General features: G+C 40.5%; 1 protein-coding gene across 3 annotated transcripts in view; it reads left to right on the top strand.

Moving 5' to 3' along the window:
* The first annotated feature begins 784 nt into the window (after nucleotides 1–784).
* Nucleotides 785–21832, top strand: part of CDH7 (cadherin 7) — a 122592-nt gene continuing 101544 nt past the window's right edge. The window contains exons 1-2 of one of the 3 annotated variants that reach the window (XM_032602688.1): nucleotides 785–916; nucleotides 12588–12992. In XM_032602688.1, the coding sequence (XP_032458579.1) occupies nucleotides 860–916; nucleotides 12588–12992 (462 nt within the window). In that variant the 5' untranslated portion in view covers nucleotides 785–859. Of the gene's footprint in view, nucleotides 917–12587; nucleotides 12993–21832 lie in introns of those variants that run through there. The other 2 variants (XM_032602687.1, XM_032602689.1) reach the window with 2 other exon arrangements.

The raw sequence follows: 21832 nt of genomic DNA, 5'->3' as shown, positions 1-21832 counted from the left end.
GGAAGTTTTGCATTAGGGAGCCCAGCAGGGGAGGAAATTGTCTGCAAGTAGAGAAAGTAGAACTAGGGCAGTCCGAGGAGATTGAAAGGGCAAAACTATCACGCAAGAAAACTGTAAGTTCTGATTAGTTTTATGACTTTGCCTTCATGCCTCAGGAGCTCAATTGATCACGGCTTCCGCGACAGGTTCGGGGGGGGGAGGGGAGGTCGCTGGAAAAAATTCCCAAAACTCGCCTCCAGCTCCGCGCTGCCGATGCAAATACCTCGCCGAGAGATGGATGGGCTGCTGCCCCTCCTACTTTCACCGCTCCTCTGGATTTTCCTGCGAAGGACTCGGTCTGCACCGAGCTGTCAGGAGGGCGGCGGAGGAGTGAAGCGCGGGGGTGCGCACGCGAGAGTGCGCGCGCGGCGGCGGAGCGGCTTCCTTGCAGAGAGCCCTCACTCGGGCTCCGGGAGGTGCTGGAGTCTCAGCAGCTCGCGGGTCCTGCCACGTACGGCGCTGTCTGCAGGCGCCCGCCGCCGACCACCCGCTCCTCCTCCGCTCCCGCCCACCTGGCCCGGCCCCGGCGCGCCCTCTCCATCTCTCCTGCGCCCGCCCACTCGCCCTCTCGCCCTCTCTCCGGACGCGCGCGCCCGCTCGCTCCGGACCTGGCGTCTGAGCCTCCCGGGGCCCGGACAGGGACCCCGCATCCTGCGCCCCGCGCCCCGCGCGGAGGGCTGTGATTGGAACAGGCGCCGGAGCCGGGCCGGCCGCAGCGGGTGCCGAGCGGGCGCCGCGGGTCCGCCCCGTGCGCCCAGCTGCGCGCACTGGGTCTCGAGGTACCCGCGGGCGCCCGGCTGCTGAGCGCGCCCCCTTTCGGATGCCAACGCCCGGGTGGCTGGCGCCAGACGCCGCGGAGAGGGCAGCGAGCCCCCAGGTGAGTTGGGGGTTCGGGGAAGGCGCCGCCGGGCAGAAGCGCGCCCTTGCCGTGCGCCTGGGGAAGCGGGACTCTTCGGCGGGCGGGAGGCGGGCGTGGGGATCCGTGTGGAGTTTCCCTGGCGTCCCCAAGTTACTGCTCGGTGGCTCTGAGCTACGGCTCCGCCGGGCAGGGCGGGCTGGAGGAGCTTAGGGCGCGGGGCCCGGAAAGCCGGTGCTGATGGACACCAGGTGCAACGCGAGTTGGCGAGTTGAGGGAGAGAGCAGATCGCAGCGTTCTCCAGGTGAAGCGGTGCACGCAATCTGGTCCGCTCTCCTCAAAGAGGAGCACGAGGGACCCTGCTTTGACCTGGGATGGATAGGGGCAAAACTCCGCGCTGGCGGGGCGTCCAGCTTCTGCCGCGGTCTGAGACTGCAAAGGGGTGTGTGCCTGAGCGTGCGGGAGTCCAGCTGACCATCTGCGTAGACTCCGTGTACCTTTCGGAAAGGTGGAGCTCATTTAAGGGTGCTTTGCTTTTTCCTGTAATTAGTATTCTGCTGCTGCCGGGCATCCGCAGGGCTGGCCTCTGCTAGGCATCCTGCCTCCCCTCCGCCCGGCTGTACCCAAGGCGTGCGTCGTTCAAAGGGCGCCCTGCTTCTCTGAATGCTTGGTGGACTTCTTCGTGGGCACACCTGGTCCACGGCTGGCTGCGGGTATTCGGCCTCCCAGCGTGGATGCACGAGGAAGGACCTATTGTCTTTATTGGCTTCACGTTTTAGATCGTTAATCTTACGGATTTCTTAGATACAGTTCAGGTGAGTAGAGATTGGCACTGAATTCACCCAGCAGTGGGAAGATGGGAACCTGTGAAGAAACCATCAAGGATTGGGTGTCTCAAGGCTTTGGAGAGCTGAAAATTGAACCACGAATATACTTAAAACGCCTTTTACCTTGCAAGAAATATCTTCTCTTTATTGGATCACTTTTTAAGTGAAACATCTTTAAGACTCGCCTTCATAATTCCTGTAATCAGGCAGGTATTCAGATTAGTTTTCACACAAAAGTAGACAAAACTTTATGGGAAAAAACAGAAAAAAGTGTAAGTAACATGTGAACATATGGCTTGAGGTATGTGACAAGTATGCATTTAAAAAAATCAGGTTAACAGCACAAAAATGTGTATTTTAAGAGTGTAGGGGCAGTAGTAGCCATTTTTTTTAAAAGGAAAGTTTGCATTGATACACTGCCAGCGACATCTAAGTAGTTTTAAGTGTGTCTTTATAAAGACAAGTTGGTAGTGAAGAACTGAGGAAGAAAGTAACTGCATTGGAAACCTTTCAGTAACTCACCAAACTTCTTTCCAGAAGAACTGGTTAGATTTTGTTTACAGAAGCTGTTTTCTTGTTACTATATGTAAAAGGCAATATATTAAGAATCATTTTGGGGCTATTTGGGACAGTGTGAATTAAAATGCAAAAGAATTGAGGCAGGTAGTCAAACAGGCAACTTTGTGGAAGTCTGGCTTATATCAGTGTTTAATGTGGAGTAGAGTGGCAGAAGCAATTAGGTAGCAACCAGCCTTAATAGTCTTTTCTGGTAAAGCTAGCTGTGAAAGCCTGTCTGTGGAAAGAAAAATAAAACAATCATCAGAGCAGACCATCAACCTGCTAAAAGTCCTTAAGGTTTGCAGCCTTAATAAAAGGGCATTTGTGCACTTACAACGTGAGATATTGTGATTAAGGGCTGCAGTAGGTCATTAGAATTGTGTTAACAATCAGCTGACAGGCTCACAACTCTTCTTAAGTCCACTTTTACTGATTTAATAGCACAGAGCTTTTCCCTTTCTTATAAAAGGGTAATTGTAAAGCATCTACATTACTGCAGTTTACCCTTGAATTGACTCTAGTTTTCAGTATCCAGTGAAGGTGAGAGGATGGAGAGAATCCTGAGTCGGCCACTGTTCAGCCTTCCTAGATCTAAAAATCCACCCACTGTGTCTCCTAAGGTGTGATTTCTTTATTGGTCTCCCTATCATTCAGCATTTTAGTTTTAGTTTAGTTTTGTTTTGTTTTGTTTAGGGCAAAGCTGATAGAAACTTCTCAGAATGTATACTGACGTGAGGAAGTAAATTTTGTGTCAAGCCCAATACTTTGTCAAATCTTTTAGAAATCTTTTGTAAAGTGCCATAAATTGTTCAGTGTGTGAATTTTTATGCCTCAGTGATTCCCTCCTTCGATTTTATAAGGTTTTGCATTTATTGCCTTAGTAGTTCGTATCACATCATGGTTCTCTCTCACATGCAAAAAGGTTTGTTACTTGATTGGGAGGCTTTAAAGCCTTCTCTGAAATTGGTGGTATCAGAAACTTCTAAAATAACTAAGGCACCTTTGTTAATTGCAAAGGGATAGTGATGGGAGCTTCTCTCCTTAGCAGGAAGGACTCACTTGCTTCTAAATTGGGTGATAAAGGGGAGCTGAGGACAAGGAAGGCGTGTGATCAGCATTCTGTGTGTGACCATCTCCTCAGCCTCTGACAAGCAGAGCAGATCTAGCTGTAACCCGCAGCACTTGAGTGCCTCCTCTGGGAATCTGCTGGTTCTGCAGAAAGATACCCCTGCAAACATTTCCCCTTGTTCTGCAAGACTCCTCACTGACAAAATTATCAGTGCAAACGAATATGCAGACATGCATGTCCTTACATTCATTTCAGATTATACTCGAGATTTTCATTCTGGTAGAATTTCTTTTTGGCTGTTTTACTAAATGTTTACTGAAACGCGATGCCTTTTATTGAAGTCATGTAAATCTTACCTGGCTCAGTGTAAATGCAAGGGTAAATTAAGAGTGAAGATTGATCCTGCTGAGATATGTTGTAAATGTATGAAGAAACAAGCCCTTTAAATATAATTTTACCATCTAGATATTCTATAAATAGCTCAGAAGGACTGTGCTTTGTCACTTTCTTTTTAATTTACATAGGCTTCTTCTAGTTAATTGTAAACTATTGTTCCTCTTTCTTTTTCATTCCTTTCACCCACGGCATAGTTGAAAATGATTCTGTAATCCACTTAGAGAAGTTTTCATGCCCTGTCTCATAAGCAGATGCAAACTATGAGGCTATGGGATTCATTTCCAGGACCCCTGCCTGAGTATTCAGGCCAGTTAACCGCAGGAGGTTGTGGTCTGTGGCTGTAATGTTATGTGGCCCAGGGAGCTAATGGGTTTGATCACAGTTTCTTTACGTGAAAAGTCACATATCACAGAGGGTCCCCAGCCTCACTAACTAAAATGTAAAGAATTATATACCTTTTAAGTACAAAAGAAGAGGGCTGTTTCATCAGCATTAAAATTATCGAAGTTAATGCTAAACTTTAAATGGTATAGAGATGAAACAAATGATAGTATATTTCTATAGTAAAAACTGCAGATGGCAATATTAAATCTAGAATGATTCTCATGGGTACATTAGGAACAGAGAAGCATCTCAAAATATAGGATTTATAGCAACAACTAAATTACCGTACAATATGCATTCTTATATCCTAAGATATTTTCCTGAGTTGGTACCGTTTCTAAAACAGTCAATGGACTATTATTCAAATTTCACTGGAGGTACTTAACTCCCATAGTGTTACAGCGTAGTAGGAAGTTATTATTATTATTATTGATCGCCAGAGTTGTTTAGAAGGGAAAAGTCACGTTTAAAGTTGGGTACAGCTCACTCTCCATTTTTTGTAACATAAACATACAATCCTGAGCAAGAGATTCCTTTCCCCCTCTTATTCTTACTCTCTGTCCTGATCCTTTTGGACGGAACCTGATGGTCTCCTACTTTGAAAGTTCAAACTCATGGTTATTTCAGAAATTTGAGGAAGATCAAATCTACCTTTCTTGGCTTTTGGAGAAGACGATAAATTCGAAAGGTCATAAATTAGAAAGATCTTCATTATCAGAATGAGAAATATTTAACAAACACCTTAAATGATCTTTGCAACCAGTCATGCCCAGTCCTATCAGTAACTAGCTGTGTGACCTGGGGCATTTCAGTAGGATTCTGCAGAATTTGGTTTTGTTAGTCAAGAAAGAAAAGACTGCCTTAGGTTTTTCTAATGCCCATTCCAGTTTTGTGGTCCTTGAGGAATCTTCAAACATCAGTAGCAGTGGGTTTGGGGGCTTCTTTCTTTCTTTCTCCCCCGCCCCCCCCCCCGCCGCCCCCTGCAACATAAACACTCAGAAGAACCAAGCGATTACTTCAGCACTAAAGTGACTGTGCTCTCTCTCCATCCCATAGACATCATCTAGAAGCTCTCTGTGTGTGTGTGACAGTTACAACTAAAGTGTGGCCATAGCTCTTGAAATGCTCCTTATCCTGGATTCCTTTCTCTCTGTTGTAACCTCATGGCATCTGCTCATTCATGAATGGGAGATTAGAACAGATCATTTTCCCCCTTTGCATTCCCCAAAATGTGTTAAGTGGGTCTGCTTTAAAAATAAGTAAAAATAACAATGAACAAGTATTATCCTTTTTACAAAGCAGACTACTCTAACTTTGCGTATAGAGATAAATCACAGTGAGGACCTCGGTGGTGACAGGTAGCTGCTGTCCTGGGGAAGGTAAGGGCAAATGAAGGTCTTTAATGAAGACATTAAATCAGGAGGCAGCCTCTCTGTTGAATTTAAATAATGCCATTAAATACCCAAGGAGTATCCCCAAAAGAACAGACTGCTTTTGCCAGACTATACAAAAGAACTAGTTTATAGAAGGTTGTTCTAAAAGCCGTGGTGATGTCGTCATAGTGCCCTCTGACCACTGCTGTGAAGTGGTATCATTTCCACTTTTAAACATGCATGTTGTTCACTCTTCGTAAGGATTCCTTAAAAATATGTTGCTTGTCAAAATGTAGTTCAACTTTAAGGCAGACTTGGAGATGACAGTTTCCTCCCAGCAGGCCCACAGCAAGATTTTGTTTTCCATTTTGTTATTGTTAACCACTGCGATTTCTTGTACTACTATGTTTTATAGACCAGCGAGCAAAACGTCTAGGGGAATAACGGTTATGTTCTAGAGATGTATGGCAGTTATCCATTGTGGATTTTTCTGATTCTCATGGAGTGTTTCACTGGCAGTCCTCAAATGTCATTCTTACAATTGTTTTCATAGCAGGTACAAATTACCGAATTTATTTTGAGACTGTTGTGTTCCACGTAATTGTGAACTAGACCCATTTTTAACCGAGAGGTAGAATGTCTTCCAGTCGTCTTTAGATTACCAGTAGGTAATATACTATGTGTTAGCATGGTACGCAGTTAAGTATATTTCAAAATGGTTTCAGAAGACTTGTGTCTGATGCAACTCCAGACACGCAGAGCTTGAGCATCTGTTCCTTGCCTGTAATTTGGAGAAACTGATGGTATAAAGTCTTTAACTTAGGTAAGCCACTGTTTATTTATATTGGACGGCAAAGAACACTTCCAGTTTGACTAAGTGCTGCAAAACCTAAAGTAGTAATATGTTTCCTTTTAATATAATTGATAGTCATATTTGATAGCTCAGATGAATTCTAGAAGGCAGATAGCTCTGTGTGCCTTTAAAAAAGCAGTTTAGCGAGTATGAATTAGTTGGTAATTAGGCACGTGCCTGTGCTCCTCTCATGGTTCTGTGTTAATGGGAGTGGCTGAACAGGTTACGTTTTAGGCTGCTTGTCATGTTTTTAGCAGGTTGCCTTGAATTTGGATGGAACAGGCGCTGGCAGATTGGCCCTTTTGCTGATTAACGGTATGCTGATGCGTAAAAACACATTGTTTGTTATTAAGGGATTTTTAGTCGCTGTTTTTCACTCTGAACAGACATTTGATTAAGAGCATCATGGTCACTTGATCTGATTTTTGAAAGTAGTTTCCCACAGGTGTTAAGTGGAGCAGAAAATCCAAGAAAATTTTATAATCATGAATCCGTTTGGGTAAAATGGTATTAGCTAGTAAGGTTAAGTGAATAATAAACTATCTACTTGGAAATAATTCTTTGCCACTTAGTTGAACAAAAATAATTGGAACAAAAAGGTAGCGTGATAAAGTGATTTCAGGTCAACAAATTATGTTGACTTAGTAAATTCTGCCTGATTGATACTCACCCCTCTCTCTTTTTTTTTTCCCCCTTTTGCTCCAATCTGTTGAAGATTTCCTTTGTGAAGTTCCCTTTTGCATTCTTCCGACTAAGGTGTTTTGTGCTGATCACAGTATTTTTTTTAATGTATATTAACTCTTTTATTTGTCACAACCAATCCCATTACGTATATGTAGTAGTATTATCGCCTGGGTATTTTAACGTCTTTATTGGAGTATAATTGCTTTACAATGGTGTGTTAGTTTCTGCCGTATAACAAAGTGAATCAGCTACACATATACGTACATCCCCTCCCTCTTGCGCCTTGATCACAGTATTACTTTTGGTGATTTTCATGTATTTTTGGTTTGGCAAAAAAACAAAAACCTAACTAATGTTATAAATTTTTAAAGTTATAAATTTTAGCTTTAAAATATCAGAGCAGGAAAAAAAAAATAGTTTTAAATCTAACCCAGATTTTTTTAGATTTTAGATTAATTACCAGACCCGAAGCGGTCACCAGTGTTCTTTCAAACATCTGTGGTTGGCCTCTGTTCAGTTCTTCTCTCCTCAGATATAACCTATTCCTGTTGTTTTTGTCCTCAAAGTTATAATGGTACCCATTTGTAACTGTCCAGAAGTTGACACAGATCTGTAGAAGTTACTTAACTGTATACCAACACATTATTTTTCTGCGCTGTCTTTTTTTTCCCCGAGCTGGTAATGGTGACCAGGTAAGCAATTGCGACCTCCAGAGGGCCACTCTCCTAAGCTTTCCCACAGGAGACATGACACATGACACAGCTTGGGCGCAGAGGTCTCTGCTGGCTTCTGATGTGACTTTCCCCTGGTTAACGCCTATATATGAAACTCAGGTAGGAGAGGAGGTGGAAGAAAGGGAGAAGATGAACAGTGTGGAAGTCTGAGAAGGAAGGGTGCAGGTTTCTGCTTTGGGGCACAGATTAGTGAGGCAATGTTTAACCCATTGCGAGAAAAGTCAACAGTTGTGATTGGTTGGGTGCTTTTTTCATTTATGTGGCAAAAATGTTACTGTGGTGCCTTTAGACATGCTGACATTTGTGTGAAGATGGGAAGCCTATTTGGTGAGGTTACGCGACAGGAAATCTCAAGTTCAAGTCTTGATTATTTCTGTTGATGACCACAAATAACTGAAGGTTTTTCATGATGCTTCAGGGCCTTTCATTTCTTTCATGATATCCGAACCTGGACAGGATGAGCTGGGTTGAACTGCTGTACTGGCCTTTACCTTGAAAACTAGATCTGACCGGAAAGCAAGGCAAGGATTTGGGGACACCTGACCCTTGACCACACAGCTTCCCCCTGCTGTTATCAGGTGTGTATTCCTGGCAGAGTTCGTAGCTACCAAAAGTGTTGATGTGCGTCTTATGAAACTCCCTGCTCAGATCACACTCATTCACGCATGATTTTCACGCATGATTTTCTGATTTTACAAGCACACTGCACGAAGGGTATTCTGCCTCATGAAAGAGAATTTCGTCCTCCAATGTACACAAAGCCAGTTAAAGTATCCTTGTACGCTCTTGTAGACCTTCAAGAAAGTTAAAGGAAATTTGCCTCAAGAGCCTGGCAAATACTTCAGATCCTGCAGAGAAATATAATGGAATTGTTCTCAAAGCGATTGTGACTTATAAACATGGTGGAGTAACCAAGGAGTTTATATATTGACTTATTATATGGTTAAGTTTTCATATTAAAAAAATGAGGGTGATTATAATGAAAAGAAACATTCTGTAAATACTTTCTGAATGTCAGTTACAATGCCAACTTCTGTTCGAGATACTAGGATCCAGAGATGGGGCAAACATCCGTGTTCATCAAGGTTTATATTAGTTCTAACTGCTTTTGAAGGCCCTGATTTAAGTAAGGAGGTACAGAAGTCTCAGGCATCTTTCCTTCGCAGATATTATCATCTCAGTGACTCAAGTGACCCATGGCATTTTTGTTCTTTCTTTTTTTTTTTTTTTAATTTATTTTATTTATTTTTATTTTTGGCTGTGTTGGGTCTTTGTTGCTGTGCGCGGGCTTTTCTCTAGTTGCGGCGAGCGGGGCCTACTCTTCCTTGCGGTGAGTGGGCTTCTCATCGCGGTGGCTTCTTGTTGCGGAGCACGGGCTCTAGGTGCACGGGCTTCAGTAGTTGTGGCTCATGGGCTCTAGAGCGCAGGCTCAGTAGCTGTGGCCCACGGGCTTAGTTGCTCCGTGGCATATGGGATCTTCCCCGACCAGGGCTTGAACCTGTGTCCCCTGCATTTTCTATCACTCCGTTCTTTTATATGTTCTAGCTAGTTCCGTAACTCCACAATCTTGTATGGAAGAGAAATAATCAGGAGGCAAGAAGAGTAATTTAAAGCATCTCACATTAAAATTCATGCTAAGTTTCATAAATACACAAAATGCTTCTTTTACGTTCCTATGGCTTTCTTTAATCTCTCTACCCTTTAATTATTAACAATGTGTACTTTTTCACAACTGAAAAAAAGGCAACAAAAGCAATTCTGTATAATTAAGACCTGTAACAAAAAAAACTTTATAAGATAGTTGAGCTCCCACATTTTGCAAACGTGGAACATAAAATCCCGGAGGGATCCAAGATCATTACAGCAAATGATGGAGGGTCTGGTGACCCTATTCCCAGTCCAGATTATATTTCTTATCAGTGAACATCCTGAGTGAACTCAAATAGATTTCTCCAGTACTGATACCAATCTTTGATTTATAATAATAACAGAGGACATGGCTTTGGGAAAGAAATTGCGTTCTTGTCTTAAGAAAGTTTTTTGTTGCCGTTGTTTGTATCCATCTAGATGCTTTGTTTTACGATCTGCCTAGTTCTCTGGCACCGACCAGAACTATCAAGAATGTTTTCATTCAGTGTTAAGAATTTTTTGAAACATTTTTCTATAGATTGCATTAAACTGAAAACTAACATCACTTCACAGACTAACTTTAATTTTAGCATAACTAGTTTCAAACTTAAAAAGTCACAGATTTCCCAGTGGTTCTGACTCTGCGCTTCCACTGAAGGTGGCCCTGGTCGGGGAAGTAAGATCCTGCACGCTGCGGGGTACGGTCCAAAAAAAAAAAAAATCACCATATATATATATATATATATATGTAGTGCTTTTAGTTGTGCCAGGCGCCATCCTTAGCTTTTTATGATCTGCTTATTTAATCCTATGAATTAGATCAAATTATTAACATTTTCATTTTGTAAGTGGGAGGCTTGAGGATTCATCTCTGGAACTTCTCAGAATTTAAAAGTCTTGTCCAAGATCACATAGCTAAGACATGACAGTCTCAGAATTTGAATCTTTGTCTGAGGCATATGCCCGCAGACTTGGCCGGTGTTTAATTATAACAACTCCCCAAATCGAGAATTCCCAAAAGTTCATTTGCTATTTAGTTTTTTAGAGGTTGGGTACATTTTCACACTGAAACAATGTTATCAAGTTCCCTTAATCCATAGAGTAGGCTAAATAACATCATTTGGCCATAGCACATTTAAAAACATTTTGTCTTAGGGACCAAAGCATTTATGGCCTTGTTTTTATGAGAAAATTCATTGTCTCTTGAGGAAGGAGTGTGGTGAAACTGGAAATGTTCTTTGGCTGAAGGGGTCTTGTGCTGGTCTCAGTCCGGTCACCACAACCCTAACCCACCCATCCCCCATCCCCAGGAACCTGGTTTGTGAAGGGGACCCCGTGCCCATCCCTGTGCTTCCTCCTAAAGGCCACTTACCACGAGTACCTTGGTCCTGATTCCCAGTCATCACAGACAAATCCCTACACCAGTGCACATTTCCTAGGTTAAGTATCTACTTGACTTCTTTAACTACAGGTAAGCTGAGACAGGTAACTTGTCTCTTAGGTGGGTTAGCTCAGACCAACCTACAATGAACTTCCAACCTAACTTAGGGGCCTCCAATGGAATATCAGTCGATGACCCCAAGTTACGTCTTGCTTATAATTCTAAGGGTAGAACAACTCGCCCTTCTAGAGTGCTTTCTAAATGGACCAAATTCATTTTTGATCATCAGAGGGGAGATCTGGATTCTAGGAGACGGTGTTCAGTGCACAGACTGCAGTTAACATGCTCCAGTAATAGTTTATCCTTTCTGGGGGTTCTCAGAGCACATCAGTTAGCTTTCCGTGGGTTATTCTGGAATGTCCTTTGGAATTTCACAGCTTTACAGAGGTATCTTTCACAGGAATATGTTCATTTGAATAGAACTCAGTACATGCAACCTGTTTCTTCCAGTTGTGTGGACTATTTTAACATGTTTAGTACATTTCACCTTTCTTGTACTGTATATGGCATTTTCCATAAGCAATTTGACTGTCAGAAATCATTTCACGAGTAGCAGACATTGCTGTTACAGGAGAGAAGGTAGAAGGATGGAAAAGTTGGCATAAAGATAGTGTATTTTCTGCATGATCGGGAGCTATTGTGTGGCTTCATATTCTTAAAACTATTTTTCTCCTGTTCCTCAAAAAAAAGTGTTAATCCTTCGCCTTAATTATCCCATTGTTGATTTATTTATAGGTTGTCAAATGAATTCATAAACCAACGTGCAGTGCAGTGATTTAAGTGAACACTGTCATACATTTTCATTCCTCTGTGTTTTGGGGTGTATTGGGAAGTTGGTTTTGTAAACTGATTGTATATCTCTTGCATAATCAGAATTCTGTAACTGAAAGAACTAGACTTCAGGGTAAAAGATGTTCTCTGTGCTGCTGCTAAGGCCCCTCCTGGGTGCATAGAACTATGAATCAGGCTTACAAATAGTCTTCTCAGCCCTCTGATGATCAATATAATTCAACCCCATCCATGTTGATGGAGAAAGACCCTACTGTGTACAAGCCGTGCTGCAAGAGGTTCAGTAAATATTTGTAAAGTAGCAAATAACTGCAGTGCAATAGAATAACGGAACATGCTACACAGCACACATGACAATAAGTTTGAAGGGTAGAAATTGGAGACCACTGAGCTTTTCAGCTGATCACAATCAAATCAGAACACGTCAAAACAGCTGGTGTTCTGTGACTCAGAGTCAATCAACCGGTTTTGAAGCACCTCATACCTCTTTATTTCTCTTGACGGTTTTACAGAAGAGATTTAAGCCAGCATCTGTCCTTTCCATTTGGTTAAACCCCTGCTCTGAGCTGCTTGGCTTTCATATTCTAATACCAGCGAATGAAACTGACTATAATAAAAAAGAAAAATAACCGCCAGCACTAAAGTGATTTTTTAACTGATGTGTTGCTCCATTTGTATTAAATCATATGCTCGAAATTAGGATGCACTAGAAGAGCCACGAAATGTTAAGGTTGTATTATGGAATCAGGATAATTCTGCACCAGCAGTATTTATGTCATTTATGAATATGGCAACAGTTTGTGCAATTTTATATCTATGTTTATGATTCATATTCTAATGATGATACAAATAATGATATATTGGGAAGATCAAGAGTAAGTTAGTAAATGAAAGGAAATTAAAAGTTACTGTGTGTTTCGGTTTCTGACACCAGCTCTTCTCTTTGTTCTGGTAGGTACCTATTACACCATTCTTTGGCGAAGGTTATTCAGCAGTTGTGACCTCTCCCAACCGGACACTCTACAAATTATTATCTCTGGACTCCCAGCTGACACCCTGCCGGAGGCAAGAGCTACTAAGCCAACTGGAACTGTGCCTTTTCTCTTGTCAAGGTTTTTTTCTTACACAGGAAAAAGAAAGAAAAAAAAAGATGAAGTTGGGCAAAGTGGAGTTCTGCCATTTTCTGCAGCTAATAGCTCTTTTCCTGTGTTTTTCTGGGATGAGTCAAGCAGAACTCTCAAGGTCCAGATCAAAGCCCTATTTCCAATCAGGGAGGTCCCGGACCAAGCGCAGCTGGGTGTGGAATCAGTTCTTTGTGCTGGAGGAGTACATGGGTTCAGACCCCCTCTATGTAGGAAAGGTAGGGTGTTTGGCCTTTCAAAGTCACAAATGATTGTTGTGAATGTGTGTGGTTGAATGGAGAACTGCTAATTTTTGCTTTGGGGATGGAAAACACGAACTATTGCGAGGTTTTTGGCATTCATTAGCCACACTGAAACTGTAATCCAGGTGTTATTCATCCCGTGTAGCCACAATTTAGGGAGTGATGCTTTATTCCTAGGAGCAGGTGAGGATCCTACAGATGCCTAGTTTACCATGATTGTGGCATGTTAGTAAAGCTATCATTTCCAAGATAAGAGCAAGAATATTCACTAATAATTGAAGACTAGTGGGTTCTTCCAGCCAGTTGCTTCTTGAGCTTCTTTCTGGGGGTTACTAGTTGAATAATGCTCATAACTAACTTATGCTTATATATCCTTTTCTGATACTTGCAGTTAAAAATTGCGAAGTGTAATTACTGTGCCTGTTGCTTCTAAATCACGAGCAGTTCAAACCTACATTTCTTAGTGGTAGTCTTGTTTTAATGGATTTTTAAAATTTGCTTTTTAAAATTACATTTTGGTTAAAAATGAATGTGAACAGAAGTCCATGAGAAGTGTTATTAGACCAACAGTGGGCAGTTTGGGGTGTATTTATTTGGCGGCCAATTGGTAGCCAGATGGAGATTTTTTTTTTTTTCACAGCTTCTTTCTGGTTGTGTATCTGGGCAGGGGCTTCCTTTTGAACTGAAGGATGCTTCAGGGGGCGTGGCCTTCCCCCCCCCCCCCCCCCCGACCATCCTGGTACTGTGTTCCCACTTTCTAGTCTGTTGCAGGTTTGATTATTTTCATGTCTGTGAAGATTTCCTGAGCTTTTTCAACTTGGTTCTGCGCACTGGTGGAGGGTTTCTAAGTGGAGTGTGTTGGCGAGACATGTATACATCTGCATTTATGCTTTTCACTGTCAGTTTTATGCATCTATTCCTGATAAAGGGAAGCACAGCAAACTGAGGAATTTTTCCCTGAGTATATTTTCAACTGTGAATGGTTGAGGAAGAATCTTTGCACTTTATTCCATGGGTCATCGTTTCATTTGAATAGACCTTAGGTAAGGGTGAAAAATCTATTTTTCTTGATAGGTATCTACATAAGTCAAGGTAGTCTTTATTATATATATGCTTGTTTTCCTTTGAAGGCCTCTATATTGTACAAATACTGATACTGTGTTGTAAACAAAAGGATTTGAATACATTAAAGTTTTCTGGGGGTGTGGATTAGGAATTCTTTTAGCCTGGTCGTAGCATTTTTCTGCCCTAAGAAAGGATGTACACAATTGTTTTTTTGGTGCATGTATATATTTCTTTTCATAGCCATTCTACTGTTATCAGTAGCACCGTCATTTATACTTTACATGTATTAAATCTCTCCATCTCTCTCGTTTTCTTGTGAATCAAGTGAAAGCAGTAACCTTATGCAATGTCAGTGACTAAGAATCTAGCTCAGAATTTCATTCATTTTTAATGAAAATTTGAGAAATTCATCAAACTTTTTTCAGTGGACAGGTCTTTAATAATTCAACTACTTCATAAGGATCTGTAGTTATTAGGTGAAATCACGCTTTTGTACAAGTGTCCAATTTTCTAAACATGACTAAAATACTTCCATTAATTTGGTTTTAAATGGAGTTGCTTGGGTGAGGTTGACATTTTGAAATCAGTGTAATTTAAAATTTAAAAAAAACCCTTATTTTAAATTTTGTACCCTTCACCATAACAATTTAAAATGCTTATATCGAAATAATCCCTGTAAGTCAGTTTAAAATTATGAATGCCTGTCTCTAGGTTACTTAAATTCCAAATGCACGTGAAGGTACTGGGCTATGTGCTGTTGTTATTTTTCTAAGAGAAGTTGTGTGGTTCCTTGATGAGGTAGCACATATTCTGTGCCTCCTTTTCAATTAATCAGACAATCGTTTAGCAGATTTTATGTGGCAGGAAACAAGTTCGTGCTTATCTCTTGAATGCTGTATATGAGGAGTTCAATACTGTCCTTCACAGTAAAATGTTCAGGATGGAAATAGGTTTTTTTTTTTTTCCTCCATACGCGGGCCTCTCACTGTTGTGGCCTCTCCCGTTGCAGAGCACAGGCTCAGCGGCCATGGCTCACGGGCCCAGCCGCTCCGCGGCATGTGGGATCTTCCCGGACCGGGGCGCGAACCTGCGTCCCCTGCATCGGCAGGCAGACTCCCAACCACTGCGCCACCAGAGAAGCCCAGGATGGAAATAGGTTTCAAAAAACTCTGAATTGATTAAAGTACAGAAAAGGGGCAATAAAATAATTTGAGATGGAAACAGAATTTATAGAGCAGACTAATGAAAGGCTTTAAAAGGAGAGATTTACATTCGCTTGAGAAAAGGTGGCTGAGAACGTGAATCCTTTAGGTTGTTTGAGATGATGAGTCTTTTTTAGGTTGGTGGTCTGAATAGGCAGAGTTATAGGAATAATTTTGACTTCAGTCCAGTTTTGATCACTTGGGTATGTACAATAGATATATCTTCCTTTTTTTACCTTGAGGGAGGTAATGGCTATGACCAGAAGTTTTTACAGGACTGAGAGAACAGAAAATTCTAGATGAGAATGGATAAGCAGATAAGCAAGGGAAGAAAAGAAGGAACCTAATCCTTACTTTTCACAGATGCATATTTAACCTATGCTGGTTAGATGGCTACACTCTGAGTCTTCCTGACAAAACATAGCTATTTGGGTAATTTGGAAAATATAAATGATGACCTTGGTAAACTTGATGCCTTTATTTAATCACATAATGGATACATACAGTGTGCGTCAAATTGACTTCAGTTTTATTGCTGACTCAGGCATTTCCTACTAGTTGTATGATTTTGGTTAAGTTGCCTATTACTAAACTGTAGCTTCCTCATATTTAAAATGGGAATAATGATGTCTGTAATTCGTGTTTTTACTGAGAAATAATGAGATAAAAATATTTGGAACATACGTTAATCTAGACATCATGGTATTTATTTCACTACCTTTTCATTATAAATTAACTGGGTTGTGAATAATCTATTGTGTTGTGTCCAGTGTTATATTTGTGATCCTTCAGATGAAAGTAGACATTATTTTAAACTTAATGCAGTTTATTAGAGGAGCGGTCTGTGTTGGATGTGAATGGAAATACAGCTTGTCTTTATATTTGTATAGGATAAGACTATGGCAAAAATATGGTTAGTGGGTAAATGATTCAGTCCTTAAACACAAGGAGTTAAATGTCAGAGAAATCATGTCTGAACGGGTATTTTTTAGCCTTCAAATTTGGAGACCATATTAATGGCTGATGCCCAACAGGTTCAGTTAAATTATTCTACACTTAAATAAAATTTGGTGTTTTAGACATTGAGGATAGAGAGGTCCCAAGATAGCTTATGACCTTATTATTTTAGCCAATTTACTGAGTTTGTTTAACGTGATAACTCAAGACCAAAGTAGAACAGTCTGTTGGAAAGGGCCAGGAGTTCTTCTAGAACCCTCACCAAGAGGCCTGCAGGGCACAGACCTCGGTCTAGGTTAGGATCTGAGCTTTATCATTAGCATCCCATCGTTTTCTTGTGATACGAGTTGAAAAACTGCTGAGTCTAAATGTGTTGACATAAGGAAGGTGTCATTAGTCATTACTCTGATGGAGCTCTTTTTTTTGTTTGAGGTGTAATTGACATTATTTTCAGGTGTACAACATAATGATTTGATATTTGTGTAAACTGAGAAATGATGACCATGATAAGTCTTAATTTACATCTGTCACTACATAGTTACAAATTTTTTTCTTGTGTTGAGAACTTTTAAGATCCACTCTCCTAGCAACTTTCTCAAATGTGCAGTATGATATATTTAACTAGCGTCATCGTGCTGTATGGAGCTCTGTTTTAAAGAATAATAGTGCACCTTTCCTTAAAAGTATTTCTGAGTTGCTGCCGTACCTGTGTTCTTGTCCCTCTACAGGGGCAATGAAGTGGGGAGGCCATCCTTTTCTCCCTGTGACTTTGTATCACCCTGACCTGGCTCTCGAAGTGCATAGGAAATAGCAGTTTCCAGCCATCTGATTGCATCACACTGTACTTTTGTAGTCCAGTCTTTTCCTCACCTTGGCATTTCTCACTTAATGTCCCCTAACCGTCTGACAAAAAATTTTGTCTACAAAACCACCCAGCCTCAGTTCCAGGTATTAAGTGTTTTTCATTTCTGCTCCCCGTAATGGGCTGCCAGCCGTTTGCTGTGCTCCAGGCCATCACTTGCACTGAAATGTGTGTTTCCTTCCTCTTCTACAGTCTGCTTCTCTAGCTGTTAACATCACTCTTGCCTTTCCTGCTCCCCGTTCTTCCCTCCTCATTCAGGGAGAATTTATGCCTATTGCCCTAGTCGAAATCAAAGACAGAGGAATGCAGTATAGAATTCACTCTGCTCTCAATCTCACCTGGCTTGAAAGTGTTGGTGAGCATCTTTGATGCATTTAAGCACCTCAGCCGTATCTCTCACCGAGAGATTCTCTGTCTCCTGATCACCAAAGCTTTGTTCAGTGTTCCAGAAAAGAAATTTTCATCTTGAAAAGAGGTTGCATTAAAGGAATTGGGTTACAAATGAGATTCCTTAGCGGGACTAATTCATATTAGATACACAAAAAGAAAATAATCCCCAATATTAAGTACTTAGGGAAGAGCATTTATATCATGGTAAAATTTACATTTTATAGATTTCGGGGGGAAAAAAAACAGCAAAAGCATCCTCTTAAATATGTAGATTATCTGAAATTGGTTCCAGTCTTAGAGGAAAGCAAATAGTTTGTTCTCCTTGTGTGTGCATAGGAAACCCATTTTCGTAACATTTTTATAACCAGAGTGAATTGTGAAGACCCTTGTTTTTATCTTCTTGTTACTTTGCCGGTAGAAATGTGGAACTCCTGGTGGCTTCAAAAGGAATTTGGACATGGATAAGCTCTGTGGGATGCAAATAAGTTCAGACTCTTAGAAATATTTTTTTGGCAGCTAATTTTAGCTCTTATAAAACTCCCGTATAACTATCAAGTGGTAAATGCATTTTCTTCACATAAAATCAACAACCCCAAGTCTTTGTATGTTCTTTCAAAACCATAATGAAAATAAAATATATCAGGCTTTGCCACTAAAATGCAGACACCTACCATTAATTCAGTTTAATATAGCTTATTTTCTCTTCAAAGTTATCTTAGGTTAGAAGTGAAGGTTGTAGTTAGCTACCAAGTACTTTACATGTGCTACTTACACAACTAAAAGTTGGAGGATAGGGACTTACGGTTATAAACCTAATTATAGTCAAACTAGATAGCCTAGATTGGCTCTATTTTCTGATTGTTTGTCTGTGTTGACCAAAATCGTTTAAAAATGCTGTCTTTAATGTGTGTGTTTATACACACTTGTTACCCATTTGGTGATGGTAGAAGCAAAAATCATAAAAGAAAAATTCAGTCTATACCCGTTGTGTTTTTACATTGTATTTATGTTGAGTTTTTAAGTGCAAAGACAAGATACCAACTAAAAGGATGATATGGGGCCTTTCTATAGTAAGTGCACTATAATTTTTTGGTCAGCTTTCTATGCTGTGCTCATTGATACGGAGTCACAGAATCTGCAGCGGTGTCTGTAAGTCACCAAGATAAATGACAGAATTAGATGAGCAGGACAGTCACTGAGCCTTTGCTGGTTTAAGCGTACATAGTTGAGTCCTAGAGTGGGAGAAATTTCATCCTAATCATTTTGTCTGATTTACATTGATTATCTGTCTTAATGATTGTGATCACTGGAGAGAAACAGTAGTTTGTATAAATGCGCTTAAATCTTTCGCGTGCTGTGCAGCCTATCCTGTGTTTTCTTTCTTCCCCTTCCTTCTCCTCTTCTTCAAATCCTTATTAAATACCTACTCTGTGTTAGGGACTGTGCTAGATAAAAGAGTTTAAAAAAATAAACTCTCCTCCTTTCATAACATTCAGTCTGGTTGATAAGCCAAGCAGGTAACCAGATGGCAATGGAGAACAGTCAGTCCTGCAGCTGATCTACAGCTGTGGAGGTGGATAAACCAGAGGCACTAATTCATGGGTCTGTGAACAAACGCTTTCATGAGGATACCTGGAAAACCTCTGTGATTTCATGATCCTTTTATTCAGTCTCCATATCAGAGACAAAAAAAAAAAAAAAAAAAAGGTGGGATTATTTTCTTAGAAACTAGGACAGGGGACTTCTCTGGCGGTCCAGTGTTTTAAGACTCCACCCTTCCACTGCAGGGGGAACTGGGATCCCGCATGCCGTGCAGTGTGGCCAAAAAAGCAAAACAAAACAAACAAAAACCCCCCAAAAAACCCAGTAGGACAGAGTCTTCTAAAACTATTGGGTGCTTTATATAGTGGAAAGCTTTATATAGTGGAAAGATCAGTAAGCAGAAACCCTGGGTTATACTGGCAAGTTCCTCATTATTTTGAGCAATGCTCTAAAACACAATAAATTACAGTCTTCTCACCTGTAAAATAGAGATCACATAGGTAAAATTTTAAAACTATTTTGAAATCATTTCAGACGTATCATGCCAGGACCCAGCTTCTCCGAATGCTAGCATCGTACATGACTGTACCTATTGTTTAAACTAGGAAATTAACATTGGTATAGTACAAGACTTTACTCATCGAGCGGTTGTACTCGGAATTTTCTGGTTGTTAACAGTAAAGTGGCTTTTCTGGCAGAAGCCAATCCAGTATTACATCTTTCATTTGTCTTGTCTCCTCAAGTCATCTCTTGTCCTTCTTGACTAGTAATTTGGTAGAGTCTCTCACAATCTGGGTTAATTTCATGCTTCTTTCTATTGTAGACGTGTCAGGTGATGTGTCAATAGTTTGGGCAAGAATTCCACAGAAGTGGTGGTGCACCTTCCTCGCTGCATCTTGTCAGGAGGCACAGGATGTTGCTAGGACTCATTCATACTGATGTTCACTTTGATCACTTGGTCAAGGGGGTATCTGCCACGTTCTTCTGCTGAAAAAACGTCTGAAAGTGTCGAAATCCTGAAGGGAGGTATAAAATTATCTAAGCTGTCGTTATAGATTCGAATAAATATTACCGCTGGTTTGAGGGATGTGTATTGAATGATTCATTAAGGTCCACTGTCCATTTTTAGGATGAGGTTGTGGGTTTGTCTGAAACGTGGATGGAATTTAAATCTAAAATGCTGTCAGGTAATATCCATACTTTTATGGAGTAATTGATCTTGTTTCTCAAAAGCACATCAATTTAGGATGTCTCAGGCAAATTGATTTTTTTTTTTCTTCTGAACCATGCAAGACTGCTCTCTGTAGTCTAGGATTCCAAGAAGATGTCTACTGATCTATACTTAAATAAGCGCTTTCTCCCCCATTGCTTACAAAAGATAAAGAACTGTTTTATACTGTACAGTGTGCCACAAATATTTAACCCTCATGATTATAAATAAAACATTGCTTTGAAAAATAATAGGTACCGTCAGAAGTAGCTCAAGAGAATGCAGTTGAATGTCTTACATTTTAATATATTCATAAGAGAGTTGAAGTTTAAATAATGAATAGTATTCTATTTAATGTTTGAAAGATTTAGTAATGAGAATTTCTCTTAATGATTCTTGGTAGAGCCTATAACATTTCTGATTCACAGTCAGTACCGATTAATCTTCAGAAAAGCCTTGTGATTTAGGAAGGAGGAGTTCTTATATTGGAGAGGAGGTAAAAGATACATTTGGAAGTACAATAAGTAGAGGAAGGGGACAGTCATTAGAGATATAATTCAGAAGAGTTAGAAGGCAAATCTGGAAACTAAATTTCTGGAAAAGTGTTAATAAGATGTTTTATGTCTATAAGAATAATATTTTCTTCAAAGTGTCAGATTTAGTTGCATTATTATCAAGGCCTCTTAACATATGTTTTTGAAACCTTTACCTTTAAAATGGCATATGTTCAAGAGAGGATAGATATATTTACAAGGGCTCTCAAATTATTATATACTACTTCCTAAAATTTAATAAATCTGGAAACTGAACATAGTTAGAATAATAGGGCATGATAATGGAGAGATTAAAATGGTATTTAAGCCAGGACACAGAAATATTCGAAATGAACCCTAGAACAGAAATTTCCAGAATAGGGTATGGAAAAATAACAAACTGTTGAGAGTCTAGAAGGAAAATATTTAGGACTTCAATTAAAAATCATCTCATCTTTAAAAAATTCTAGTTTTTGGTATATGAAATATATAATACACTTAAGGAGTTTTCACTGATAAAAGTACACCTTCAAACAAGTGGGAAGACCATTAGCCCATCCCTGAAGGGGTTAAAGAGATTAGGAGCATTGGTAGCTGGTTGGCCCTGCACTGCAGTGTAAGTACTCCAGTGAGCTGGTGTGGAAAGATGGAGCAAGATAGGCTCAAGCCTCAGCTTAGCTTACTTTTGTACCTCATGGCTTAACATTTCAATATAAGAGAAGGTCTGAACACATTCCAGTAAATAATAGCTAGAGAAAAGGAAATGGTCAGGAAAATACTCATGTTGGCCTCAGCCAGCCTTAGGTCTTCTCAGAACAAAAGCCTGAGGATTATTGTCTCTCCTGTCACCACACCCACAAATAGCAGAGTGCCCAAATGATCTGGGGGGAAAAAACCAAGGTAGTATGGGGAGGCCATCTACATTTCTAGTTAAGCTAGAATCCTTGTCTTCTGTAAGATGAATGCAGAAGAGTAATTTCTCAAGATGGGGCTGTGTTACAGGAATGGTAATTACAAGAACCGAAATGATAAACATCATTCCAGCAAGTTTTGTG

The sequence above is a fragment of the Phocoena sinus genome, chromosome 14, assembly GCF_008692025.1.
Source record: "Phocoena sinus isolate mPhoSin1 chromosome 14, mPhoSin1.pri, whole genome shotgun sequence".
Lineage (NCBI taxonomy): Eukaryota > Metazoa > Chordata > Mammalia > Artiodactyla > Phocoenidae > Phocoena > Phocoena sinus.
Note: the sequence above shows the minus strand (reverse complement) of the source record. Positions and strands in the feature narration are given on the sequence as shown.